General features: G+C 51.8%; 1 protein-coding gene across 1 annotated transcript in view; it reads right to left on the bottom strand.

The window, feature by feature from the left end:
• C4H6orf132 (chromosome 4 C6orf132 homolog) overlaps positions 1 to 25,575 on the bottom strand; it is a 41,538-nt gene that overhangs the window by 14,266 nt on the left and 1,697 nt on the right. The window contains exon 2 of the mRNA XM_045390882.2: positions 13,218 to 13,324. Within this exon, the coding sequence (XP_045246817.2) occupies positions 13,218 to 13,324 (107 nt within the window). The remainder of the gene's footprint in view (positions 1 to 13,217; positions 13,325 to 25,575) is intronic.

The raw sequence follows: 25,575 nt of genomic DNA, 5'->3' as shown, positions 1-25,575 counted from the left end.
CCAGCCTGGGTGACGAGCAAGACTCTGTCTCAAAAAAAAAACAAACAAAAAAAAAAAAGAAAAAGTTATGTACTTAATGCCACTGAATTGCACACTTTAAAATTGTTAAAATGGTAAATTTTATCTTATGTGTACCTTATAATAAAAAAAGTTAAAACAGAAGACAAGAAATCAAAAGAAAAAGTGTTGGGGGCAACTTAGAATGTGTATATCCTCTAGATATCACCTTTCTCCCATCCACTAAACTCCCAATCTTAACAGTAGGATCAACAGCTGCTACTTGGCCAGCACTTATTCTGTACCAGGTACTCTTTCAGCACTTTCTTTTTTTTTTTTTTTTTTTTTTTGAGACAGAGTCTCACTGTGTCTCCCAGGCTGGAGTGCAGTGGTAAGATCGCGGCTCACTGCAAGCTCCGACTCCTGGGTTCCAGCGATTCTCCTGACTCAGCCTCCCAAGTAGCTGGGATTACAGGCACCCGCCACCACGCCCAGCTAATTTTTGTATTTTTGGTGGAGACAGGGTTTCACTATGTTGGCCAGGCTGGTCTTGAACTCCTGACCTCATGATCCTCCCGCCTTGGCCTCCCAAAGTGCTGTGATTACAGGCGTGAGCCACCACGCCCAGCCTCTTTCAGCACTTTCTATCGCTTAACTCATTTGCTTTTCACAACAGCCCAGTGAGACAGGTGCTGTCATTGCTACCGCCATTTTCCAGATGAGAAAACAGAGGCTCAGAGAGATTCAGTGACATGCCCAAGGTTCCACAGTGAGTTATAGATCACCGTCTTTTCGGGCACCTTGCAAACCCAGCTTGTCATCCAGTTCTGCCTGTCATTTCCTGAATCCTCCCTCCTGCTGCCTCTCCACCTCAGCCCTTTCTCAGTCCTCACCACTGCCTTTGACTCCAGACACTTTCCCAGTCTCTGCCTCACTCCATTCTCCAAAGCTGCCACAGGGATATTTTTTCTCAAAAGTATCTCAGAGCAGGTTACTTTCTGGCTCAGAATACTTCCATTGGTCCAGAGGAAGACATTCAAACACCTTCACATGGCCCGTGAGAACTTTCATAAGGTGGACCCCCTGCAGCTCCTGCCATCTTCTCCCCACCTACTCCACAAACCCTGGGCTCCCACTGGTGGTTCTTGTCTTTTTCCCACCCCACTGTAGCTGGGGGAACCTGACCTACTCATGAACAAGTAGCACCGAGGACCCCCTGCAGCAGGGGTCCTTGGTGGGGCAGAGAAACCACCCCATGGGGAAAATGTGCAGAGGTTTCAGAGGTCCTGGGGGCAGATGGGTAGCTTGAAAAGCCCTCTAGATGATCCAGCTACATCTGCCTCTCCCAACCCCCGAAAATCACTGCCCCCACTTGCGATCCATTTCCACATCTTCTCAGGCTTCCACAGCCTTGTTCTTGCTCTTACTCTGCCTAGGATTCTCTTCCTTTTCTGGCAAACTCCTAGGTATCCTTTAAGCCCCAGATTAAATGCCTTTCCTCTGTGAAGTCCTTCTTGGCAACCCCAGCCAGAGTTAATTCTCTTCCCTGTGTGATCCTCAGGCTCTATGTGCATTATTATTGCAGCTGACATTTATGAGGCACCTACTAGGTGCAAGGCACTGTTCTGAGTACTTCACATATAGCAACCCAGTTTTACTGTTAGTCTTCACAGTAACCCTAAGAGACAAGTTATTATTTTTATTTTATAGATGAGAAAACTGAAGCACAGAGAGGCTAAGTACATTGCCCAAGGTCAAAGAGCTAGTAAGTGCCAGAGCCAAAATTGGGACCTGACAGCCTCCTTCCTTTGCCAGTATAGTGTTTGCTCTCATACTTTCCCTCTAACACAACTCTATGTCTATTGTTGATGACTGCAGTCCCTGCTGCCCAGCCCACTCTACTTGAGGGCTCGGTGATGGCTGCTTCTTTGTATGTGCCTGACACAGACCGGGCAGTTTAACAAGTATTTGTTGAATGAATACATCCCTGGATGAGTTTAATGAGTGGCAGCAAGAATATGGGACAAGTGCCAGGTGCGGTGGCTCACGCCTGTAATCCCAGCACTTTGGGAGCCCTAGGCAGGTGGATCATCTGAAGTCAGGAGTTTGAGACCAGCTTGACCAACACGGTGAAACCCCATCTCTACTAACAATACAAAAAAATTAGCCGGCGTGGTGGCGGGCACCTGTAATCCCAGCTACTCGGGAGGCTGACGCAGGAGAATCACTTGAACCCAGGAGGCGGAGATTGCAGTGAGCTGAGATTGTGCCACTGCACTCTAGCCTGGGTGACAGAGCGAGACCCTGTCTCAAAAAAAAAAAAAAAAAAAAGAGTATGGGACAAAGAGGTAGAAAACCTGTGTTATGGCTCCAGCTCTGCTACCAATTAACTTGGAGCAAACTAACTTCTCACTCTGGTCTATTTCTGCCCCTTCTGTAAATACTCTCCAAGGATCACTTTGGCTATGGTGTTCTGTGAGTCCAGGCCCACAAAGTGTCCCTTCTGTGAATCAGCTCACCTGTGTCGTGTGGGCAGTGGCCTGGACACTCAGGGTCACCCCTCGATGACAGGGTGTTGGGACGGATAACTGAATTGCCTCCAGGTTGTCCTCTGACTCCAGAGACGCCAAAGGGGCAGCAGGATAGAGGCGGGGGGAGCTGGGAGGGAGAGTTCTCAAAATTCTTTTCCAGGAGCCCCAGACCAGGCAGGCAGGGCTGGGCTTGAGGTCACTGCTGGCCTCAGACACGGGGCTCTGACTGCTGCAGTCAGTCAGCTGGGGAGCCTGCTGTGTCCCAACCTTACACTGCTCCACCCTTGGCACCAGGAAATGACAGACTCAGGAGCCCAGGGTGCCGCCGGCAGGGGTTGCCATGTGCCTCAAACATTCTCAGGGGAGTGGAGTGCGTGGCCTTCCGAGTGTGGCAGCCCACGTCGAAAGGGGCAGACCAACCTATGTGCAGTGAAGCAAAGAACACGCAAATGACCATCTGAGCATGCCCCTGGTGGGCCGGGCTGCAGCACCTCCCCCTTTGGGCCAGCCTGGGCAGCTGGCCACAGCCACTCCCTGCACTGTGGCTGCCTGGGGCAGAGTCCAGCCCTGGCTCTGCCAGCTTGGGAACTCCACAAAACTGGGCCTCAGCACTTCCTCATCCTCACACCCAGACAACACCCAGAAGCTAAGACCATCGGTCACCTCACTCACTTCACAGAGGTGTACAAGCGAGCAGCTCAGTTCAGCTGAAGCAGCCCTTTAATTTTTGTTTTTGTTTTTATTTTTGTTTTTTTTGGAGATAGGATCTCACTGTCACCCAAGCTGCAATGCAGTGGCTCACCGCAGCCTCAAATTCCTGAGCTCCTGTAACTCCAGCACTTTGAGAGGCCAAGGCAGGTGGATCTTAAGTCAGGAGTTTGAAATCAGCCTGGCCAACATGGTGAAACCCTGTCTCTACAAAAAAAAAAAAAAAAAAATTAGGTGGGTGTGGGCAGACGCCTGTAATCCCAGCTACTTGGGAGGCTGAGGCAGGAGAATTGCTATCACTTGAACCCAGGGGGCAGAAGTTGCAGTGAGCTGAGATTGTGCCACTTCACTCAACCTGGGCAAAAGAGCGAGACTCTGTCTCAAAAATTTAAAAAAAAAGGAGAATTCCTGCAAAAATTCCTGGCCTCCCAAAGTGTGGGACTACAGGTGCAAGTCACCATGCCCAGCTTTCCAGCGTGTTTTTTTTTGTTTTTTTATTTTTAGACGAAGTCTTGCTCTGTCGCCCAGGCTGGAGTGCAGTGGCGCGATCTCCGCTCACTGCAAGCTCCGTCGCCTCCCGGGTTCACACCATTCTCCTGCCTCAGCCTCCCGAGAAGCTGGGACTACAGGCGCCTGCCACTACGCCCGGCTAATTTTATTTTTTGTATTTTTAATAGAGACGGGGTTTCACCATGTTTGCCAGGATGGTCTCGATCTCCTGACCTCATGATCCGCCCGCCTTGGCCTCCCAAAGTGCTGAGATTACAGGCATGAGCCACCGCGCCCGGCCTTTTTTTTTTTTTTTTTTTGAGAGAGAGTCTCACTCTGTTGCCCAGGCTGGAGTTCAGTGGTGCAATTTCGGCTCACTGCAAACTCCACCTCCCGCGTTCAAGCAATTCTTCTGCCTCAGCCTCCCAAGTAGCTGGGACCACAGGTGCACGCCACCACACCTGGCTAATTTTCTTGTATTTTTAATACAGATGGGTTTTTGCTATGTTGGCTAGGCTGGTCTTGAACTCCTGGCCTCCAGTGATCCACCTGCCTCAGCCTCCCAAAGTGCTGAGACTACAGGCGTCAGCCACTGCACCCAACCTGCCCAGCTTGTTTTTATATTTTTTGTAGGGACGGGGTCTCGCTATGTTGGCCAGGCTGGTCTCCAACTCTGAGGCTCAAGTGATCCTCCTCAGCCTTCCAAAGTGCTGGGATTACAGATGTGAGCCACCTCACCTGGCCAAAGCAGCCCTTTAAAAACCATTGCAGCAGCCAGGATGGTGGCTCACGCCTGTAATCCCAGCACTTTGGGAGGCTGAGGTAGGCGGATCACCTGAAGTCAGGAGTTCAAGACCAGCCTGACCAACATGGAGAAAACTGTCTCTACTAAAGATACAAAATTAGCCGGTCATGGTGGCGCATGCCTGTAATCCCAGCTACTCAGGAGGCTGAGGCAGGAGAATCGCTTGAACCCGGGAGGCGGAGGTTGTGGTGAGCCAAGATTGCGCCATTGCATTCCAGCCTGGGCAACAAGAGTGAAACTCCATCTCAAAAACAAAAAAAACAAAAAAAACAAAAAAAAAAAAACCCATCATCACAGCCTATTATAGTGGAAAGTTCCCAGCAATGATTAGTTGGGAGGAAGCATGGATGGAGAGAACTACCATTCCAAGAATATTTATATGTATTTCCTTCCTTATATTTGTCTCTATTGGGAGGTTCTTAACAATGAACTTTTGTTTCCTTTATAATTAAAAAAAAAATAGCCAATACAATAATAGTATGTTGTTTGCTTGTTTGTTCTTGTTTTTTGAGACAGAGTCTCACTCTGTCACCTAGGCTGGAGCACACGATCTCAGCTCACTGCAACCTCTGCCTCCTGGGTTCAAGCGATTCTCCTGCCTCAGCTTCCTGAATAGCTGGGACTACAGGTGCGTGCCACCATGCCCACTAATTTTTTGTATTTTTAGTAGAGACAGGGTTTCCTCATATTGGCCAGGCTGATCTCAAACTCCTGACCTTGTGATCCTCCTGCCTCAGGCTCCCAAAGTGCTGGGATTACAGGCGTGAACCACCACGCCTGGCCTAGTTTTTTTTTTTTTTTTTTTTTAATTATTGTGATTGAGTGGAAAAAACATCAACTTGGGAGTCAGGCAGACCAGATTTGCAATCTTAACTGACTCGTCTAAAAGGAGTCAGAGATAGTATCTGACATAGAGATGGTGCTCAAGAAGTTATGCCCCTTTCTTGCCTTCTGAAGCTCAGTTTTCTCATCTGTAAAATAGGAATAATACCACCTCCCTGAGGTTGGCTGTGATACCAGAGGCCACTGCACCCCTTAAGAGGTCCTGCAGCGTAGTTCTCAAGAAAGTTTATTTCCCCTGGGTTCTAATCAAGGACTTGGGCCACTGCTCCAGGCACAGCCTCCAGTGTGTGTCTCTCTGGTTGCATCTGAGGAATGAGTGCTTCCCCATGGTCAGGGACAGGTCACCAGGAATCCCCTAGTGCCCTCTTTACTGCTAACATTTCAGAGTTGAGAAGGAGGAAGAAAGGGAGGGAAGAAGGTGGGGAAGAAAACACTCATTATTCAAGGATGAGGCTAGTTTCCCTTTGAAGTTTTGCGGGGGCTGGGGCCCACTGTTCACCTGTGGCACCCCTGAGAGTTCAGGAGGGCAGGGCTCACCCACTCATGGCTTCAGTCCACCCTACTGGCCTCCTCGTGGCCGGGACACACACATCCTCATGCCTGTGATTCCTCAGGGCTCAGCCAAGTCTCAAGGGTGGGTCAACAGGGGCTGGGCCAGTGGGCAATGCATGGTTGACCCTGGGTGGCAGCCAGCTCGGAGTCTTAGCTACACATCGTGGAATGCAAACTTCCTTGCCAGACTCCTCCTGGAGCCTGAACTGGGGCACCGGCCCTGTGGGGTGGGGTGTGGAGTTGCAGAGTGGGAGGGAGATGGTCCTGAGCCTGAGTTAGAGGCAGGCATGGTTGGGGACACCACTGCAGGCTGGGAGAAAAGGAAGCTGGGAGCCCCCACCTCTGCCCCAGATCAAGAACTACACAGAAACCCCTCTAGGCACCCAACATACCCAACTAGATGAAGCCCAGCCAGTTGTTTTCCTGGCTTAGGGGTGCAGTGTGGGGGTGCTGGCCTGGTGGAGGTGGTAGAGGATCAAGAAGGGCTGTGTGTATCCTGCAGAGCAGCTGTGAAGTTGGGAGCCAGTGAGCAGTTTATAAAGGAGACGGATTATTTCCCCAACACAGCCCGACACTCTGCCACAGCTCAGACCCCTCCTGGGGGCCAGAAAAGAGTATTCACCCATGAACCATCTTCCTCTGGACCTATCTACCATCTGAGAACCACCCTTAGACCCAGGTTACCATGGCTTCTGCCCTCCATCAGGTACTATGGAGGGCCCTGGTCTGCCTTCTCTCTGGGGCAAGAAGTCAGTAGGATGAGGGGGACGTGCCCCCAGAGGGCACACCACGTCCCTCGAGACCCTGCCTAAATGGCCCTGAGCCCGCTTCAAGGGCTTCTTCCCTGGCCAGTCCTCCTGAGGGGGGCACACATCTGTGAGTCCATGGGGACAAAGGGGCGGCTGTTTATGGGCCAGGATGAAGGATGGAGGTTTATGGGCCTGGATGGAACTTTGGAGGTTCAGGCTGAGGTCCTTAATGATAGGGAAGGAGCCAAGTGGGTAGAGAAGGGGGTGTGGAGCTCCGTTTGCACTCTTGTGGCAGGCCTAACACCCCACACCCCACAACCCTTTGGCCTAACATCATCCACACAAACCAGCCAAAAGCCAATCATGGCTGCCTTGCCTGACTCACCCTACAGAGCTCAGATTCCACCCCTAAAAGGTGCCTGGGCCTTGAGTTTAGAGAAGAGTTCCTGCAGCAGCGGGCTGGGTGGAAAGGAGAGATGGGGCTGACTCCAGCTGCCTCTCCAGCAGCAAGGACTAAGGGAAGGGTGCAGGGCAGGCGAGGCCTCCTGCCTGAGCCTAGGGATGCCTCTTCTGGCAGAGCCAGGCCTGTCTGACTCAGAGGGTGGGGTGACCCAGGCAGCTCTCACCGCCCAGGGCACCCCTGGGGACCTGTTGGGCCAGTTTTCCCGTATTTGCCACACTGACATTTAATTTTTAATTCCTCATATGCATCACCCTGGAGATGGCTTGATTCAGACTGGGGAGGGCAAGAAAGAGAACCCCAGAAAATACAACCCTGCTGCCACCCAATGTTCTATGGACCCAGCTCTCAGAAGCAGAGGGACAGGCCAGGCGTGGTGGTGCACACCTGTAATCCCAGCACTTCGGGAGGCCGAGGTGGGCGGATCATGAGGTCAGGTGATAGAGAGACCATCCTGGCTAATACAGTGAAACCCTATCTCTACTAAAAATACAAAAAATTAGCCCTGCGCGGTGGCGGGCGCCTGTAGTCCCAGCTACTCAGGAGGCTGAGGCAGGAGAGATGCGTGAACCCGGGAGGCGGAACTTGCAGTGAGCCAAGATTGTGCCACTGCACTCCAGCCTGGGTGACAGAGCAAGACTCCGTCTCAAAAAAAAAAAAAAAAGAAAAAAAAGAAGAACAAGAAACAGAGGGACAGGCTCCAGCTTGCTCTCTGGGCCCAGTCTCCCTGAGAAGGAGGGAGAAAGGATCACCCCTCACTCAGCCAGACCTCCGGTGGTGTACACAGGGCACAGGGCCAGCCTGGGGAGAAGGCCTGGCTCCTGTCCCTGCTTCTATCGAGCCCAGTGGCCTGGGCAGGGCCCTCCCCTCCCCAGGCCTCAGTGTTCTCACCTTGACCTTGACAACTGCTGTAGTCCTCCCACCTCTGAAGTTTGGTGGCTCAAATTCAGCTCCTCGGGGATCCCCAAGCAGGAAGGTGGGGTTGCCCCAGTAGCTGGAAAACCTCCCTTTCCAGAGGTGGAAACAGAGCTCGAGGAGGGTTCCATGTGTCGTTAGGGCCTGACTTCTCCAGTGGCCCTCCAGGGAGCTGACCACACCGTCTACCCTTCCGTTAGGAAGTCATTTTAACACAGATAGTCGTGGCTGGGGAGACCCTTGAGGACCATGCAGTATGACCCCCACTGTTGGGCGAGAAGCCAGAGGCCCAGGGAGAGGAAGGGGCTGGCCTGCGGCCACCCCGAATCCCAGCAGCAGAGCTGGGACTGGTACCAGCTGCTGGAGTCTCAGCCCCTGGTCCCATCCCAGCCACTGAGGGATCCCGAGGTCCTTTTTTTAGCTGGCCTTTGGCTGCCGGATGCCTGAGAAACACTTCGTAATTCCCAGCACCCTCAGCACACAGAGCGAGGGAGCTCTAGGGAAGGGGGCAGGAGTGTGCCTGTCGCTGCCCTGTCCCCTTCTCTCTAGCCCTGTCCCCTGGCAGGCTCCTGTAGGGCACTGACAGGAAGGGTGGGCTCAGAGGATGGCCCAGGCCTGGAGAGAGCTCACAGGCCCTCGTGGGGCCTGTCACCTGACTTCTTGGGCACTGCTACCCCGTACCTCCCCTTCGCACTGGGCAGCCTGGCCTGAGAGGTGCCTCTGAATGTGGGAAGGGAGGACAGGGAGGGGTGGAGGCCCAGCCGGCTAGGACAGTGTCAGGCAGGGCTAGGCACTGTCCCAGCTCCCCACCCACCCTGACTTGGCGGGGCTAGGGGACGGGGTGTGTGCGTGTGCATGTGTGTGTGAGCCCACACCCACACAGAGCTCGCCTCTTTTGGCACACAGACGCTTTTGAGCCAATCCTCCCCATCCTCCCAGCCTTCTGTCCCTGCTGAAAGAAAGCAAAGGACCTGGCTAGGGCCTGCAGGAGAGGAGTCACAAGGTCAGACAAGAGAGAATTAAGCTGCCAGCCAGATTCCCCTCCACCCGGGAGCAGGCAACAAACGGCATGGAAGCTGCCCTATCCTGTGACCTGAGTGAGGAGCACAGAACAGTCCCTGTGATGCGGGCCACTGGGCCAAGGGTTCCTAATCTGAAGGCACATCATGGGAGGGCTTTAGTCCCCTGCTGAAATTGTAAGCAAAACTAGGTGTATGTGACTCACAGCCTCATCATAGGTCAAAAGCATCTATGAGCCGAAAGAGGCAAGAGGCCTGGTGCCCGGCAGGCCCAGACTGCTGGACAGGGATTCAGAGAGGCAGGCAAGTGAGGTGGAAGTGGTTTTGCCGCCTGGTCCTGGAAGGAGAAAAAAAAACCTTCTATGTAGTGAGTGGAGGGAGAGTAGAACGGCCTGAATAGAACTTGGATCCTGGAGCCTGGCTTCAGGGATTCCAGTCACGGCTCTATCACTTAGCCGCATGACCTTAAGCAAGTTACTCCCCTCTGTGCCTCAGTTTCTCTGCCTGTAACATGGGGATTAATGACAGCACCTTGCTTGAAGGGTGGCTTTGTTAACACACGTGGTCCACGTGGCATGGTGCCTGGCGCACAATGAGCGCTCAGCATGTGGTGGCCGAGATCACAGGCCGTGCCACTGGATGGGGTCGGCAAGTCGCTCTGCCTGCCTTTGCCCAGTCAGCCAGCACTGAGGGAACGGGTAAACTTCCCCTTCCTGGTTCAGTTCCTGCCTCTGTAAAATGAGGCCCCTTTCAGCCGTCGGTTCACCAGGTGTCCATTCTCTCACCCTCACCAGTGAGGGGGCGTAAGTTTTTAGGGAGAAGCCCCCATTTCCTGGGACTGGTTCTGAGGCTTGCACAAAAGAACTGCTCCCAGGAAGCACTTTCCCAGGACAAGCTGGAACTCAGGCCTGCCCAGCTAGCCCAGCCCACTCCAGGGGCCCCGGAGCCTTTGGCCAGGCCTGCCTGGGGTCTGTGCAGCCCCTGAGTCATGTTCTGCCCAGACCAGATCCAAACCAGAGCCTGGGAGGGCCTGGCAGGCGAGGATTTGCCCTGGTCTTTGAGGGGCCCGCAGCAGATAGGTGGGGGGAGATAAGGATGCCGACCAATCAGAATGAACTCAGCTGGGACCACATTAACTCTTTAGTTGCTGCTTTTGAGGGTGGTCCAATCTAGGGGAGGGGCAGGACAGCAGGAACCACTCCAGGGGCAACAGCCATTTCTACTCTGTAGAGAAGTATTTCCGTCGTGTTTTTTTGTTTGTTTGTTTTTGAGACAGAGTCTTGCTCTCTCGTCCAGGCTGGAGTACAGTGGTGCCATCTCAGCTCACTGCAACCTCTGCCTCCAGGTTCAAGCAATTCTCCTACCTCAGCCTCCTGAGTACCTGGGATTACAGGTGCGTGCCACCATACCTGGCTAATTTTTGTATTTTTAGTACAGACGGGGTTTCACCACGTTGGCCAAGCTGGTCTCGAACTCCTGACCTCATGATCCGCTCACTTCGGCCCCCCAAAGTGCTGGGATTACAGGAGTGAGCCACCACGCCTGGCCGTATTTCAGTAATTTTTTTTTTATTCCCATTTTACAGATGAATGTTTTAGTATTTTACCGACTGGTAGAGGTATGTCAACTCTGGGCCCACACTGCTATGAATCTGGGTATGTGTGTTGAGGGTAAGTGACAGGAGAGAATCTAATTAACCTCCCAATATAGAATATTTCAGGCTGGGCACGGTGGTTCAGCCTGTAATCTCAGCACTTTGGAAACTGAAGTGGGTGGATCACCAGAGGTCAGGAGACCAGGTGAGTCCAGCCTGGCCAACATGATGAAACCCAGTCTCTACTAAAAATACAAAAACAAAATGCTGGGAGTGGTGGTGGGCGCCTGTAATCACAGCTACTTGGGAGGTTGAGGCAGGAGAATCGCTTAAACCTGGGAGGTGGAGGTTGCAGGGAGCCGAGATTGCACCATTGCACCACTCCAGCCTGGGTGACAAGAGCAAAACTCAGTCTGGAAAAAAAAAAGGAATATTTCAAACTGATTTTATCTGCATTTATGGGTGCAATCACTTCTGTCAGAGTTTTATGCATTCTCTGGAAACAAAGTTAGGGGCTGACTCATTTTTTTTTCTTTGTTTTTAAGACAGGGTCTCACTCTGTCACCCAGGCTGAAATGCAGTAGTGCAATCATAGCTCACTGAAGCCTCAACCTCCTGAGCTCAAGCCATCCTCCTGCCTCAGCCTCCCAAGTAGCTGGGAGTATAGGCACACACCACCACAACTGACTAATTTTTAAATTTTTTGTAGAGATAGGGTTGGGCTATATTGCCCAGGCTAGTCTTGAACTCCTGGCCTCAAGTGATCCTCCCACCTTGGCCTTCCAAAGTGCTAGGATTCCAAGCTGACTTATTTGATTTATACCTTGTTGTTGGTGGTGTTGCTCTTTCTGTATTTATCTATATTGTCCACAAATTGCTTTTATAAGCAGAAAATAAATTATTTAAAGTTGTGTTCCCAGAGATCTGTGTGCTCAGCCCTCCACAGAGAGGCCTTAGAAATGCAGCAAGGAGAATGTAAGACTGCCTCTGTCCCATCTAGAATCTTAGGTCTGATTGTTGAGGTTGGACATAGCAGAAAAAATTGGTGGTGGGGAGAGGAAGGTGGTTGTGCCAGGCAGTGCTAGGCAGGAGGTATGGGGACCCAGGATGAATGTGTGGGGTGCCATGAAGTCTAACAGACTCCTGAGAGCTCAGACCAGGGCAAGGGGCCTTTCAGTCCAGGCAGTACTAAACCCTCATGGAGGCAAGAGGATGCCGTGACCCCGGTGGCAGCATTGTGCCAACCATGACCCAGGTCCGACAGACAGGAGTGAGCCTCAAATCTAGGAGCCTGGTGTTTAGACTGGCTCTGGCCTGGGCTGTCTAGTACAGCAGCCACGGGCCACAAGCAGCCATTGAGAACTTAACATGTCTCAGTCGGAAGCGGGATGTGCTATATAAGTCGTACACCAGATTTTTTTTTTTTTTTTTTTTGAGACAGAGTCTTGCTCTGTCTCCCAGGCTGGCGTGCAGTGGCCTGATCTCGGCTCACTACAACCTCTGCCTCCCGGGTTCAAGCGATTCTCGTGCCTTAGCCTCCTGAGTAGCTGGAACTACAGGCATCCATCACCACGCCTGGCTATTTTTTTTTTTTTTTTTGTATTTTTAGTAGAGATGGGGTTTCACCATATTGGCCAGGCTGGTCTCAAACTCCTGACCTTGTGATCCGCCCACCTCAGCCTCCCAAAGTGCTGAGATTACAGGCGTGAGCCACCGCACCCGGCCCAGATTTTTAAGACTTAGTATGAAAAAAAGAATGTAAAATAGCCCATTAGTATTTTTTATATTGATTAAATGTTGTTATGACACTTTTTTTTTTTCTTTTGAGATAGAGTCTTGCTCTGTCACCCAGGCTGGAGTGCAGTGGTGCGATCTCAGCTCACAAGCTCCGCCTTCCGGGTCCACACCATTCTTCTGCCTCAGCCTCCCGAATAGCTGGGACTACAGGTGCTTGCCACCACACCCAACTATTTTTTTTTTTTGTATATTTAGTAGAGACAGGGTTTCACCGTGTTAGCTAGGATGGTCTCAATCTCCTGACCTCGTGATCCACCCATCTTGGCCTCCCAAAGTTCTGGGATTGTAGGTGTGAGCCAGCATGCCTGCCACAGTGACACTCTTTTGAATATACTGGGTTAAGCAAAATATATTTGTCTCCTGCAGTGGGCAGGGAGCTCCTTGAGAACAGCAACGCTGGCCCAGTCATCTCTGTATCCAGCACCTAATGCAGGGCCTGGCACAAAGCAGACAGTCATCAGTGACTGTGGAAAATGAACCCTGCTTGGCTGAGGGTACCCACTGCTGTATCACTCCTGCACACAAGTTCTCCATAACTTCTCCTTGGGCTTGGCCCTGAACGAGCTGGCATCCCTAATCCTAAACTTCCTGCTGTGAGCCTCGGCCATGCCTCCTTCCAGTAGCCCCCCTTCCCACCGGGTCAGCATCAGGAAGGAAGGGGTGGGTGGAGGGTGCAGCTGATGTCCACTCAGGCTGGGGCAGGCCTGGTGTCCCCACCCAGAGCAGACCCTCCAACCTCAGAGCAGAATCGTACTCACCAGCGGAAGGAAGGTCAGCAGGGGCCGGACTCTTGGCCGAGCTTTCAGCGTGGCTGTTCCTGACTCGCTCACTGTGTTAAACCGATTGTCTCCATAATAGATGCCATCTAGAGAACACAAGTGAGGGGACACTATAAGCTGGAGATCCAAGGCATCCGGTCACCCAAGTTTAATCTGCCCTTCAGCTCCCAGTGAGGAAAGCCAGGGCCCGCGTGTCCCCCAGTGTTGGACTCAGCTAAGCGCCTCTGACATAATCAGATCTTATGGATGAGATGTGCGCTAATGGGGCCAGCTGAGGTGGCGCTGGGTGAGGGACTCGATGTTCCTGGGGCTTTCAGCCCCCTGCAGCCATCTCTCTCCCAATCCACAACCACCACCCTGCATTGATCCTGAGCCTTCTCTCCCACAGCAGTGGTCCCTTGTTTTCGGAGCCCAGGGAGCCCGGCTAAGGGCCCAGCCGAAGCTTATCTCTGAGAGAGGGGGGAAAACAAGCCGGCTTTTCCCTCGAGTGTTTAAATTTCTAATCTGAAACATGCAGAGCAGATGAAGCCACCTGCTGCCCCCAGGGGCCAATATTCCATCATCTGGACTCCTTAACTCAAGATTTCCCTGACTACCAAACCACAGATGCTTGTGTACATGGCTTTCTTTAACGAACCCTGGAGGGCAGAGCAGAAAAAACGGTACGGTAGGGTCAGTGTGACCTGGTTAAAACATCCCAGCTCTGCCGCTGACTGCTCACATGGCTTAACCTCTCTGGGTCTCAGTTTTCCCATCTGTACAGTGGGAGTGATGACAGTGCCGTAGAGCACTGTCGTGAGGAGTGAGTGTGGCCAGGGCAGAGTAAGTGCTCAGCAAACATGCTTGTTTCCCCTGTAGGAAGATGATATGAAGGACCTTCCTCTTCCTCCAGTTACTGAGCCTGTGCTCCGTGCTGCTCTATGGCAGTGGGAGGGTGTGAGGGGCCACTCACATCACATCACATCCCTTTCTCAACTCCCTCATGACTGTTGATACACACTGACAAGAAATTCACACTCCCTTGGCAGGGATCGCTGTGGCCCTCCTGCTATGTGGCTTGTGAGCAAAGAGGGCTTTCGTCCATTTAACGAGGTGTGGAGGACTTTCCCCGATAGCCAGAGAGGAGAGAAGAAAGGTCAGAATCCCAGTTAGCCAGAAGTCTCACTGGGACATTGAGTTAATCATGATTACTTTTCTCCTTGTACGTGACTTTAGGAGAAAATTGCAAGAAAGCCAAATGATTTATTCGAAAGAGACTGGGCTTGTTAGGAAGATCCTGGGATCAGACTACATCCATCCCAAATCCCAGCACCCCATGTGAGCATCTGGGCTTTGGATGTGACAGGGAGACTCCTGGGAGGGCTCCAGCAGCTGGAGGTGGTGTCCTCGGTGTGCAGCCCTCCCAAGGCAGGAAGCTGGCTGGGACACTCAAGCTTCTCCATCTCTCAAATGGAGCCCGAACGTTGGGTTCTCTGTGTGCTCTGCGCATCTCTGGAAATTCCAGTTCCCAGCACTGCCCTGCCCTGTGCACTCTGGGCAAATATGATTTTCCAGTCCCAGTTGCCAGGCTCCATGCCTGAGGCTGCAGACCAAGATCGGACGGGGCATGGGGGAGGGAGCTGTAAGATCTGACCCCATGGGAAACAAAAAAAGTAGCTCACACCCAACAGCTACCACGAGAGCCCCCGATTCCCTCACTTCTGAGAGTCTGCGTGTTGACACCGGGATCTCCTGGGGCATTCTCTAGAGAGTGCTGTGTGGATGCCAAGGCCCTAGACCTGACGTGATGTGGCTACCTGGACCCTTAACAGGACTGGGGGTGGGTGAGGATTGCCACAGGGACTGCATGAGAGCCACGCTCCTAGGCAGGGCTCTAATCATTTCATTTCATCTCTGCACCGATGTTGGGATCTAGGGAGCCTCCTTCCTACAGTTGAGTTATTGTCATATTAATGGCTACTCTTATTGGGTGCCTACGAGCTTTAGAAGTGTTATATCTGAGCAACTTGGCAAGGATGATAACTGTAATAGTAATAATAATGAAGGGTAAAAACTTACTGAGCACCTTTTTTTTTTTAATCTTTATTTTTGAGATGGAGTCTTTTTTTTTTTTTTTTTTTTTGAGACGGAGTCTTGCTCTGTCGCCCAGGCTGGAGTGCAGTGGCGCGATCTCAGCTCACTGCAAGCTCCGCCTCCCGGGTTCCCGCCATTCTCCTGCCTCAGCCTCCCAAGTAGCTGGGACTACAGGCGCCGCCACCACGCCCGGCTAGTTTTTTGTATTTTTTAGTAGAGACGGGGTTTCACCGTGTTAGCCAGGATGGTCTCGATCTCCTGACCTCGTGATCCGCCCGTCTCGGTCTCCCAAAGTGCTGGGATTACATGCTTGAGCCACCGTGCCCGGCCAGAGTCTTTTTTTTTTTTTTTTGGTTATATAGATGAGAGGTTTCTATGTTGCCCAGGCTGGCCTTGAAAGCCTAGTCTCACCTCCTTATGCGCTGGAACAACAGGCCTGAGCCACCGCAGATCCCCTTGCTCTGTCACTCAGGCTGGAGTACAGTGGCATGATCTCGGCTCACTGCAACCTGTGCCTCCTGGGTTCAAGCAATTCTCCTGCCTCAGCCTCCCGAGTAGTTAGGATTACAGGTGTGTGCCAGTGCCACCATGCCCAGCTAATTTTTGTATTTTTAGTAGAGACAGGGTTTCACCATGTTGGCCAGGCTGGTCTCAAACTCCTGAATTCAGGTGATCCACCCACCTCGGCCTCCCAAAGTGCTGGGATTACCGGTGTGAGCCACATGCCCGGCCTACTGAGCACCTGTAATGATCCGGACACTGTTCCAAGCACCTTACACATTATTCATTCATTTAATTCTCAAAACGGCCCCATGCAAATTGGTACAGTCATTATCCCTGTTTTACAGATGAGGAAACCGAGGCACAAGGGGGTCAAATAACTTGCCCAAAGCCTCAGAGTAAGTGTTGAAGCCAGGGTCTCCCTCAAGGGTCTGACTTCTAAACCACCATACACACACCCCTAAAGGGAAGAGTCATAACCCCACCGTGTACAGGGCTGAGGAAGGCTTGGCTTGGCTCTGGCCAGCGAGCAGCTCTGGGAAGCAGCGGGAGGTGACGCAGCTTGTTTGAAGCCTGCTGGTCAGGATGGAGTCGGATCTGAACTGTGGCTGTCTGACCCTCAAGCAGGCGCTCTAACCGCCTCACAGATCCCATGACTCAGCCCTGACTCTGAGCCACTGTTGTTTTGCTTCCTTTGTGGTTGTTTCAAGCAGTGAAATCCTTTCTAAGAATATAACTGTTCTCTGTAAAACATATAGAAGGGTAGTGGCTGTGGTTGAGGCCGGGCTGGAAGGCCCAGGTGGCTCCTCTCCCCACCAGGCACCTCTGGAAAATGAGATTTGATTTCCCAGTCTGAAGAGGAGTGGGTAGGAGTCAGAGAGGGAAACGTGTTACGGAAGCAGAGGTGGGGTGATGCGCTGTGAGAGGGGCTTGGCCGCCACGGCTGGCTTTGAAGATGGAAGGCGGCTACTGGCCAAGGACTGTGGGCTGCCTCTAGCAGCCAGAACAGGCAAGGAAACAGACTCTCCTGGAGCCTCCAGAGAGGAACAAAGTCTTGCCAACACCTTAATTGAGCCCACTGAGACCTGTGTCAGAGTTATGACCTGCAGAATTGTAAAATAGTAAATTTGTTATCAAAATAAGAAAAGGGGCTGGGTGCAGTGGCTCACATCTGTAATCCCAGCACTTTGGGAGGCCGTGGTGGGTAGATCACGAGGTCGGGAGATCGAGACCATCGTGGCTAACACAGTGAAACCTCATCTCTACTAAAAATACAAAAAATTAGCCAGGTGTGGTGGCACGCACCGTAGTCCCAGCTACTCAGAAGGCTGAGGCTGGAGAATCACTTGAACCAGGGAGGCGGAGGTTGCAGTGAGCCGAGATCGCCACTGCACTCCAGTCTGAGCCACAGGGTGAGACTCTGTCTCAATAATAATAATAATAATAAAATAAGAAAAGGAGGTGTGGGGCTGGGCGTGGCGGCTCACGCCTATAATCCCAGCACTTTGGGAGGCCGAGGTGGGTGGATCATGAGGTTAGGAGTTCAAGACCAGCCTGGCCACTATGGTGAAACTCTGTCTCTACTAAAAATACAAAAATTAGCTGGGTGTGGTGGTGGGCGCCTGTAATCCCAGCTACTCAGGAGGCTGAGGCAGGAGAATCGCTTGAACTGGGAAGCAGAGGTTGTAGTGAGCTGAGATTGTGCCAGTGTACTCCAGCCTGGGTGACAGAGCGAGACTGTGTCTCAAAAATAAAATCAAAAAAAGAAAAGCAGATGTGGCTGGAATCAGGCCAATTCTCGGGGCCCTCAGTCCTGGCCCAGCTCCTGCTGGGTGGGGGCACAGTATGAGGTGAGGTGTGTGGGTCCATCTCCATCAGCTAGATCCTCAAAGCATTCAAGGTCGGGACTGGGGTCTTCCCAGCCTTAAGGTCAAGGCTCAAAACTTGACAGACAACAGAGCTCAACCTTGAGAATTTCTTATTGGAAGTGACGAACATTGCTCAGATCACAGGTCAGGGATGCTGAGGCCTTCCTGAGAAGCAGCTCCCTCCTCAGTCGAGGAGCTAAAGGAGGGCTAGGAACATCCTGGCGTCCCTTGAGGAAGGAGGGATGAGGAAGAGGTGAAGTGGGTGCCTGGAGAGGAAGCTGGATGATTTGCTCTCAGAACAAGCTGCAATGAGAAAGAGGGGCACAGCCCCGTGTCTCATCCACTCTGAAACTTGCAAACTCCCTAGATGTCTGGCTTTTTCTGGAAAGGTCTTTAGGGATCTCAGAGGTTTTATGCTTGCCACATGCACGGACCAGAGAGGTAGCACTGGAACATCCAGGTGAGATTCAGAAAGCTGGAAAAGGAAGGCAGATGCCCCTGGACCCAGGAGCTTCCAGAGAAAGAGAGCCCCAGGGCAATTCCAGCAGCCGGGAAGCCTTGTGAGACCCCAGCAGCAGGTTCTGAGCAAGGCCTGAGCCCCAGATGGACCACAGTCCTGTCAAGATACAAACTGAAGCTTCTGACAAACTCACATGCAAATAATGCGTGATAAAATAGGGGTAAATCCAGGTCTGCCTCAATTGACCCAAACCTGATCTTTAAATGAACCCAATTTCCCCCCAAATGGAATCCTATTTATGACAAGATTATGCATAGGATTACTTTAGATTTTCTCCCTAACAATTTCTCCCTCATAGAAGGATGGGAAATGAAGGTAGGGCTTTGCTTCCATTTACATCCCCTCAAGGATTTGAGTTGACATAAATATTAATACCATCTAACATCCAAAAACCTGTTCCAAAAACAATTCCTGGTGCCAAGCAGGAGACCTCACCCCAGATTTCAACCTGGATACAGGCAGCTCCCCTCCTGCCCATTCTCCCTCAGGAGAACCTGGCTCTGCCATGGGCCTGAGGGCAGCAGAGTTGTGGCTGAGGCTGCCTGGGTGTGAGGAGACCATGGCTGAGGTTCTGTCCTGGCCGGAAACACCCAGCAGTAGGACAGCTCCTGGCTGGGACGGGAGGCAGGACCTTGTAGGGTCAAGGCTACGGGTTTAGAGCCCAGCTGAACGTGGGTTCCGGTTCCGGCTCCATCACTTAACTGTGGGATCCTGGCAGTCTCACTAGGTCTCTCTGAGGCTGTCTCTTTATCTTTGTACATGTGAACAGTGGTCTCTGCTGGGCAGGCTGATGTGAGGCTGAGTGAGAGAAAGCATGCAAAAGTCATCAGCACAGTGCCTAGCAGATATTTGTGCTTGATAATTGGGAGGGTTGACTGGGTGTGGTGGTTCACACCTGTAATCTCAGCACTTTGGGAGGCCAAGGCAGGTGGATTACTTGAGGTCAGGAGTTCAAGATCAGCCTGGTGGCCAGACACAGTAGCTCATGCCTGTAATCCCAGCACTTTGGGAGGCCAAGGTGGGTGGATCACCTGAGGTCAGGAGTTGGAGACCAGCCTGGCCAACATGGTGAAACCCCGTCTCCACTAAAAATACAAAAATTAGCTGGGTGTGGTGGTGGGCACTGTAACCCCAGCTACTTAGGAGTCTGAGGCAGGAGAAATTGCTTGAACTGGGGAGGCGGAGGTTGCAGTGAGCCGAGATTGCGCCATTGCACTCCAGCCCGGGTGACAAGAGCGAAAGTCCACCTCAAAAAAAAAAAAAAAAAAAAAAAGACCAGCCTGGCTAATGTGGTGAAACCCCATCTTCTCTACTAAAAATACAAAAATTAGCTGGGCGTGGTGGCAGGCGCCTGTAATCCCAGCTACTCAGGATAGGCTGAGGCAGGAGAATCACTTGAACTGGGGAGGCAGAGGTTGTAGTGAGCTGAGATTGTGCCACTGCACTCCAGCCTGGGCAACAGAGTGCGACTCCGTCTCAAAAAAAATAATAATAATAATTGGGAGGGCTAGTTATTGTTATCGTCATCATCATCATTCTCTCTCTGCTCCACCTTACTTACCTCCACCAAGAGTTTGGGCTGTGAGCTTGAGCTGGGCTGTGTCACTTGCAAATCTTGGTGACACCTGTCCCCATGGGGGACAGCCACCGGCAAGCAGGCGGCCCTTTGCTTTCTTGTTAGGGTCCACCCTGAGTCCTGATGCCTGGGACTGTTCTCAATAACCCTCTTTGCAGCAGCCCAGAGTGGGAGGGGCTGGACCAAGGTCACCAAGCAGGGGTTAAACAGGGCCCCTGACTTGCAGTGCCTTACATATGGCACGTGGCTCCCTGCCTCTCCCCAACAGGCAGACCTGGCTCTCTCAGCCTGGGCTGGGGTATGTGTTAAATGTGGCAGGTGGGCCAGCTCCAGGCGAGCTGAGAGCTAGGTACACGCTGCTGCGGGAGGCCCAGCCCTTCTTTTCTCCCTTGCTCCCCGAGGAGGGGAGCCTCACTGAGTCTTCTGCATTTCTTTGCTCACAGAGTTCAGGGTTGGAAGAAATGTTCTACCTCCTCCAGCCCCGAAGCTGCTCATGGATCTCCATGGAGGCTGAGGTCAGAAAGATTCTGGGACAGTTATTTAGCTCTTTCCCAAAATTCTAGCTAGGTCCAAACTAGCGAGAAAATTAATTTGATTAATTAAATATTTAAATGTCTTAACATCTATTAAGCCCTCACCACCCCATGGGGGTAGTACCCTTATTATTCCCAATTTGCAGGTGAGGACACTGAGGCTCAGAGAGGTTAAGTCCCTTGCCTAAGGTCCCACAGCTGGTGAGTCAAAGGGGCCGGGATTCCAGCCCAGGCAACCTGACTCCAGACTCTGATTCCCTCGGGTCATAGCCAGCATGGCAGGGAGGGAATGCAGGGATTCAGCGTCTCTCCCCTCCATCTCTTGTTTTTCCTGAATGAGACTTGAAAGTTGGTAAGGCCTACCATCCTGGCTAACACGGTGAAACCCCGTCTCTACTAAAAAATACAAAAAACTAGCCGGGCGCGGTGGTGGGCGCCTGTAGTCTCAGCTACTCGGGAGGCTGAGGCAGGAGAATGGCGTGAACCCGGGAGGCGGAGCTTGCAGTGAGCTGAGATCCGGCCACTGCACTCCAGCCTGGGCGGCAGAGCGAGACTCCATCTCAAAAAAAAAAAAAAAAAAAAAAAAAAAAGTTGGTAAGGCCTGGAGGGGAGGAAATGGGCCTAGGAATCATATCTGGATTCACATCCATATAACACCTGAGGACATTGAGCACTTTGTCGGGCTTAGTTTCCCCACCTGTAAAATGAGGATGATACTTTTCCAGAAGCCTCCCAAAATCAGGAGAGGGAAGGAAGCTAGCTGGAGTGGGAGGAGGGCTGGGGCCCCAAATTGCCAGGAGCCCCTAAATGACCTCAGGAGCACTGGCTACAGGTCTGATTGGATTCCTGGGGCTTAGGAGGATTCCGGCCTTAGCTTGGGGAGTTTTTGCCTTGACTAAGAGTAACCCAGAATCCCAAAACAGACCTCTTTCTACTTCTACCTCACTGTAGATATAGAATGGGGGTGCTGGACAGTGAAGTATGAAGTGTGGCATCCAATTATCGGCCACTAGGGGAGCCCCTGCCTTTCAGGGAAGCAGCGGGGGCGGCCCTATGTGAATGTAACTCACAAATGGCGTTAATGAGGCCTTTTCTTGCTAATTAGCAAGTCCACATGACAGGAGCCTAAAAAGGCCAGTCTTTCCCAGCAAGTCCCAGCAGGCCTGACCTGAGGACCAGAGAGAGGCCTTTGTCCAAGGCAGAGCGGACGCTGAAGGTTGGGCTGGGGTGGAGGGGAGGAGGGGCAGGGAGCCAGAGTAGAGGAGGAGGGAACAGAAAAGGAGTCTTGGGCACCGCCCCCCACAACCCTGCATGTGGGGACTAAGAGGGAGGAGCAGAGTGAACAGGGCCCTCTTCTTCCAAGCTAGGACTTGCCACTCAGTGTGCAGACCCCAGAACTTGTGAGAAATACTGACTCTCCCTTCATCCCGAAACTACCGAAACAAATCTAATCTTAACAAGATTCCAGATGACTGGATGCACTTTGATGTTTGAGCTACACCAGACTGGAATGACTGAGTCATTTCACCTATCTAAGCCTTCCTTCTGAGTCTGTTTCCTCAACTGAGAAGACATACAAAGCTTTTACTCCAGAGTCTGGTGATAATAATTGCATTACTGTCATTACTCTATTGGCTAGGAGAGAAGGGGCACCTTGTAGCTGGTCTGTAGGGGTCAAAGGCAGGCCTGGCTTTCTGAAGTTGAACTAGAGTGACAAGAGAAGCTTATATAATGGGGCAGCCGAGGGTGTATATGTGTGCACTGGACTGCTGGCAAACCACAGCACACCTCCAGGGGACAGGAGTAAACAAAAGTTGGTAGGCTGGTGCCAGCCTGGCCCTGGGGGGAAATAAGTGCTCAGCGCCTGGCTCCAGGGGTAAGAGGTGGGAGTTTCCCACCCTTTAGCAGGACCTGAAGCACAGGGCCAGGAGACCCAGGGAACAGGAACACCAGAAACTGCAGCCACACCAGAGGGCACTAGGGTCCTCCTGATAAGGAGCTGGCCACATTCTTTCCATATTTATGTAGAACCTACCATATGGCCTGCAGGGAGTCCTAAAGGGAAAGAGAATAGCCTTGCTTCATGTGGGGAAGGAAATACCAGGATTCTCATATCTTCCTGCACAAAACAATTCCCCTGAAGCTGGCTAAAAACCCAGAGCCTAAAGGCTGGGCGCGGTGGCTCACGCCTGTAAATCCTAGCACTTTGGGGGGCCCAGGTGGGCGGATCAAGAGGTCAAGGACCATCCTGGCCAACATGGTGAAACCTCGTCTCTACTAAAAATACAAAAATAGCCATGTGTGGTGGCGTGGGCGGGGGAGGCTGAGGCAGGAGAATCGCTTGAACCCAGGAGGCAGAAGGTTGCAGTGAGCCGAGATTGTGCCACTGCGCTCCAGCCTGGCAACAGAGTGAGACTCCGTCTCAAAAAACCCCCAGAGCCCAGACCCTAGCCCAGAGATTCTGACTTCCTGTGCCTGAGGTGGGACCCTAGGAATCTGAAATTAATTAATTATTTTTGAAGTGGGGAGGACAGGATCTCGCTCTGTCACCCAGGCTGTAGTGCAATGACGCCATCATAGCTCACTGCAGCCTCTATCTTCCAGGTTCAAGCAATCCTCCTGCCTTGGCCTCCCAAAGTGCTGGGGTTGTTTTGGTTTTGGTTTTTTGTTTTGAAACAGGGTCTCGCTCTGCCACCAAGGCTGGAGTGCAGTGGCGCGATCTTGGCTTACTGCAACCTCTGCCTCCTGAACTCGAGCAGTCCTCCCGCCTCAGCCTCCTGAGTAGCTGCAGCTACGGGCACATGCCACCAAGCCTGGCTAATTTTTGTATTTTTAATAGAGATGAAAGGGTCTTGCCATGTTGCCCAGGCTGGTCTCAAACTCCTGAGCTCACGTGATCCACCTGCCTCAGCCTCCCAAAGTGCTGGGATTACAGGCGTGAGACGCTGCGCCAGGCCCAGAATCTGCATTTCAAATAAATGTCTGCGGTAGCTGTGAGCCGTCCCATTTAGAGGAACAGGGCAGGAAAGAGAGTCCTCTAGCAAACAAGGGTGTCCCATTGCTGGTGGCCGGTGCAGTGGTAGTAGATAAAGAATCTTGGCTCAGTTAATCCAAGACGCAAGGGAGGAGTCCTGAGTGACTGGCAGCTTTGTCTCCAGTAGCAGCCCAGTCCCTTATCTCGGGATTTGCAAAGATCCACATCTCTGCTTTCTCATGCATTTAAAAAAAACACACACACAATCGTGTGGCCTTGCTTGGGCTGGGAGAGGGCAGAAGACTTCGTTAGGATTGCAAATGTATTCAGTGAAGGCCTCCTAATTGCTGGAATACATATTAGAGAAATTCTGTAAAGAAAAATTGCTCGTCACCACCCTCACATGACTGTTTGCATTTACCCTCTGTACCCAGCCTACCCTTGTGCAAACAGATTTTTACATGGCTGCAACCACAGAGCAAATGGTTGATTACTGCTTCATTCCCTTACACATCCCTACATTGATTTTTCTCCCTTCCATTCCACCACCTGTTCTCCAAGGGCTGGATATCGCCAGCATCTCACCCCAGGCTCAAGGGGAATGTCACAGACTCAGGGGCCCTATGGAACTCTAATCCCACTCTCTGTGAGACATTTGAAATAGCCTTGTCATGGCTCAGTTTCCTCTAGTCTACAGTGTTAGGAAGAGGAGCTGAAGCAGGCAGGGGCAGGAAGTGCTCCATGCTGGGAATGATCTCACAGTAATAAATCACGCCTTGGAGCAGGGGCCAGTAAACTTTTTCTGTGCAGGGCCAAATAGTAAATATTTTAGCCTTTGCAGGCCATAAGGTCTCTTTTGTAGCTACTCAACTCTAGCCATAGACCATATGTAAATGAGGGGCATAGTTGGCTATGTTCTAACAAAACTTTATTCCCCAAAGCAGGCCATGGGCCAGAATGGAGCCAGGACTGTAGTGTGCCAATCCTTGCTTTAGAGCAAGCTTGTCCAACTGGTGGCCCAACACAAATTTGTGAACTTTCTTAAAATATTATGAGGCGTTTTATTTTTTTTGCATTTTTTTGTTTTGTTTTTTAGCTCATCAGCTATCATTAGTGTCAGTGTATTTTGTGTGGCCCAAGACAATTCTTCTTCCAATGTGACCCAGGAAAGCCAAAAGATTGGACACTCTGCTTTAGAGTTTTTCGTTTTAATGCTTTTCAAAGCACTGCCATAAATACCCCTTCAGGCAGTTACCCTGCAGGCAGCCTGGACACTATCCCCTTTAACAGAAGAAAAAACTGAGGCCCAGAGAGTGCTCAGCCCCACGTACTGACAGAGATAGGATGCCAAGTCAGGGCCGCACCTGCATCCCATCACAGAATCCCCAACACTGGTCCCTCCCCTCCCTAACTCCAAGCAGAGCAGGGAGGAGGACTTCTGCCACGCCCAGTGGCACCCCAGGGAACACCCCGGAAACACTGGGGCGCTGTTCTGCTGGACGCATGATGTTTTCCACCACTCCCTGTGCAGGCAAGACCAAGCTGAGTCAGCTGGAGGCCCAGCCCTGCCTTGAGGAACGGGAGGAGCTGTCCTTTGGGCTCCAGCTCTGTCCAGGCTGATGAGGGCAGCAGCTGGCTGGAGGTGACAGGGGACCAGGCCCTCTTCCCTCACCAGAGGTGCTGATGCCCACTAGCAGCCTGCACAGCCTAGGCAAAATGCAGAAGGGGCTGAGAGGCATGGCTGAGGTCTCCCCTTGAGGGAGGAAGGGTGTGTGTGTGTGGTATTTTCCACATAGATGCCCCTCAAGTAAAATTCACCATTGGATCGCCTTCCTCTGCAGAGTTAATTCAGCAAACCCGCTAAGAGTGTGATCTCTGGAGCCTGACTGCCTGGGTTCAAATATTGGTTCTGCCTCATAAGGGAGATTTTGGAGGTCATGGAAATGTTCTAAAACCAGATGGTGGTGATAGTTGCACAACTCTGTGTAAACAGTCTACTAAAAATCATTAAATTGTGGGCTTAGAAAAATGCTGCCTCCAGCATTGAAAGCTGTGTGATCTTGGGCATATTATTTAATCTCCCCGTGCCTCAGTCTCCTCATCTGTCAAACAGGAATGATAATAATAGTGCCAGACTCCAGATGAGATTTCAATGAATCTGTAACACAAAGATTTTAGAATGGCATCTTGCACCTAAGAAGGGAAGGATAAATGCTCTTTCCATGGTGCCTCCGTTGAGAGGGAAAGAAGTGTCCTGGCTCACAGGCACTTCCCTGCACACCTGTGTCTGGG

Source organism: Macaca fascicularis, chromosome 4, assembly GCF_037993035.2.
Source record: "Macaca fascicularis isolate 582-1 chromosome 4, T2T-MFA8v1.1".
NCBI classification, from domain to species: Eukaryota; Metazoa; Chordata; class Mammalia; order Primates; family Cercopithecidae; genus Macaca; species Macaca fascicularis.
This window is presented reverse-complemented; position numbering and strand designations above follow the sequence as displayed.